At 37.6% G+C, this 2,316-nt stretch overlaps 1 protein-coding gene across 1 annotated transcript in view; it reads right to left on the bottom strand.

The window, feature by feature from the left end:
• Positions 1 to 2,141: 2,141 nt before the first annotated feature.
• The window catches only part of METTL9 (methyltransferase like 9), a gene marked incomplete at its 3' end in the record, with an annotated part of 8,292 nt that continues 8,117 nt past the window's right edge, over positions 2,142 to 2,316 (bottom strand). The window contains exon 4 of the mRNA XM_010148842.1: positions 2,142 to 2,316. This exon is cut by the window's right edge and continues 9 nt beyond it. Within this exon, the coding sequence (XP_010147144.1) occupies positions 2,142 to 2,316 (175 nt within the window).

Raw genomic sequence — 2,316 nt, 5'->3', positions numbered from 1 at the left:
ACATACACAGTTTCCACAATTACCCTCCCATTACATTACATTTAATAACCCACATATCTCATTTTGATTAAAATAATTTCTCCACTTCTGAAAACCAATCCATACACTGATCAAACACCCTAGCTGCTTCATCTCTTCTCCATTTGTTTCCCCTTCTAAAACTCAAGTTTCTCTTGGCAAACGTTTTTCAATTACCTGCTACAAGAACTTACTTGAGCAATGAAATGTTCTCCAATTTGTATGTTCCGAGTATATGCTTTGTGCTTGACAAAAACATATGTACATATCTAACGCTTTTTAACATGCACTGTCTGACAGAGCAGCTGAATGAAAACACTGAAATTCTAAAATCATTTGTGTATCATCAAGACAGTCTAGCAGTTCACTATTTCTTTAGACCACAGTTAAATAGACCTTCAGAGGGAAAGCTTCAATGGAATGACAGTAACCTTTGTGTGCACTAACTTGCATTGTCCAAAGAAGTTTATATGGTGGTAAATAGACAAACTACGTTTTTAAGTTTCAGAACATATTAAGAAAAACAAATATGCCTTAAGCAAAGTGATGAGAATCTGCTACGTCACCACCACAAACAAAAGTATGCCTTGGTTTACAACATATCTTACAACAGATTGCAGCTTTCAAAAAGTAGGAATGACTGAGTTCAACAATCACACAACAGGCTTCCAGTCCCTTGGGATTTGTATTTTAACACTCTATTCTCCTCCCAGTATAATGTAGCAGATTAATGATGAAAGATATAAGCGGACTTAAGAGTAGTTTATTCCTTCATTTATCTACCTCCTGTTGAGCCAGGAAGTTGCATGTGGTCTGTCACGTGGTTACCCAACAAGATGCAGAAAAGTAGATGCTGGGTGCAATAGCAATTGCAAAACACATGGCACATAGTTTTGAAGGCACACAAAAAAATCCACCCAAATAATTTCTCCGTTTCTGCTTCTAATATGCTAATGAAAGACTAGAAAGACACTGCTGTTATTTGGAATTTTAAGGAATTTTTAAAAGAGGAAGCCATATTGTTCAACATTACAGGAACAGTAAGTTGTAAACAAAGATGCTTGTAATACTGTGCAGATGCGCAAGTCAACCCCCCATCTCATTTAAGGCACTACTTTTCAGATTAGTTACAAAATTATATGCTCAAATACTGTATTTTAAGCAATTCTTCTGACGGTAATATTTTCTATGCTTAAAGCTTCCCCCCTCCCCTGCCAAAATGCCACTGGCATATAAAAAGAGGAAAACAGATTCAGTTTGATGCATTTGTGATTGCCCAAATGTTATTAGTTCTATAGTTTTCTGGGCGTACATCCTTTCCACAGACAAGTCTTCATACTCAAGGAGAGCCAGTGTCCAGATGATGACTGATGAACACCAGTCTTCTGGAATTCAAACCACCTTTTGGGTGCCTCAACCTGAATTCACAGTCATAGACACGTAAAAAAAAATGTTTCTAGGCTCTTTTGAAGTTTAGTCATAAGGACAGATTCATTTGCAGACCTCTCGTGTATTTCTTTAAAATGCAACTAGGGGAAATAATGGAGTTTTGGCCCTGAATTTTACTTTTTTATATCAGTCACCAATGCAATCTAGTTGCTGATACTTTGTATTAGTAGGGGTCTGTATTTTGCTTTGAGCTCATGTTCGAAAGTGAACATTCTCTCCCCATGAATTTTTAGGTGCAGTTCATCTGACCACTTGAAACAGTTTGACCTAAATGCTCTATTCGGCATTACAGACAGTTCTGATGGTTTTGTTCAAAGGGTCGCCAGAGACAACTGGCGTTACCTTACATGACAGTACCAGAGGGCCCTAACCAGAGAGCACCTTTCCCATGCTGCTCCAACACAGCTCAAATGTGGCAAACCACAGGACAGGATATGTGATTTCAATATTTGAGCTTTTTGGTGGTGCCAACAACATATGTTGGAGAATTAAGACAGCTTACAACATCTGGCCTGTTTACCTATGGTTTCACACTTCTGAGCATGCATCCTAGAAGTTATTTGTAAAAGTCAAATACAAACATGCCAATTACTTACTAAACGTTTAAGTTAGGATACTATAACCTACCAATGTTTTCTTTACCTGCCTAAATAGCTATTAATCTGTGTACTTACCATTTTCCACATACGGATGAAATGGCAGAACTAATGCAAGAATGACTCTGCCTCTAGTTGGCTCCAGTACACTTCTAATATCTTTTAATACAGTCAGTGGTTGATCACAGCGATCCAGCAAATTCAAACAGCTGATAACATCGTACTGAAATCCTGTGTTTTGCCATTCATTTAT

Source organism: Eurypyga helias, unplaced genomic scaffold (assembly GCF_000690775.1).
Source record: "Eurypyga helias isolate BGI_N326 unplaced genomic scaffold, ASM69077v1 scaffold5313, whole genome shotgun sequence".
Lineage (NCBI taxonomy): Eukaryota > Metazoa > Chordata > Aves > Eurypygiformes > Eurypygidae > Eurypyga > Eurypyga helias.
The sequence above is the reverse complement of the archived record's forward strand: the minus strand, read 5'-3'. Positions and strand labels throughout refer to the sequence as shown.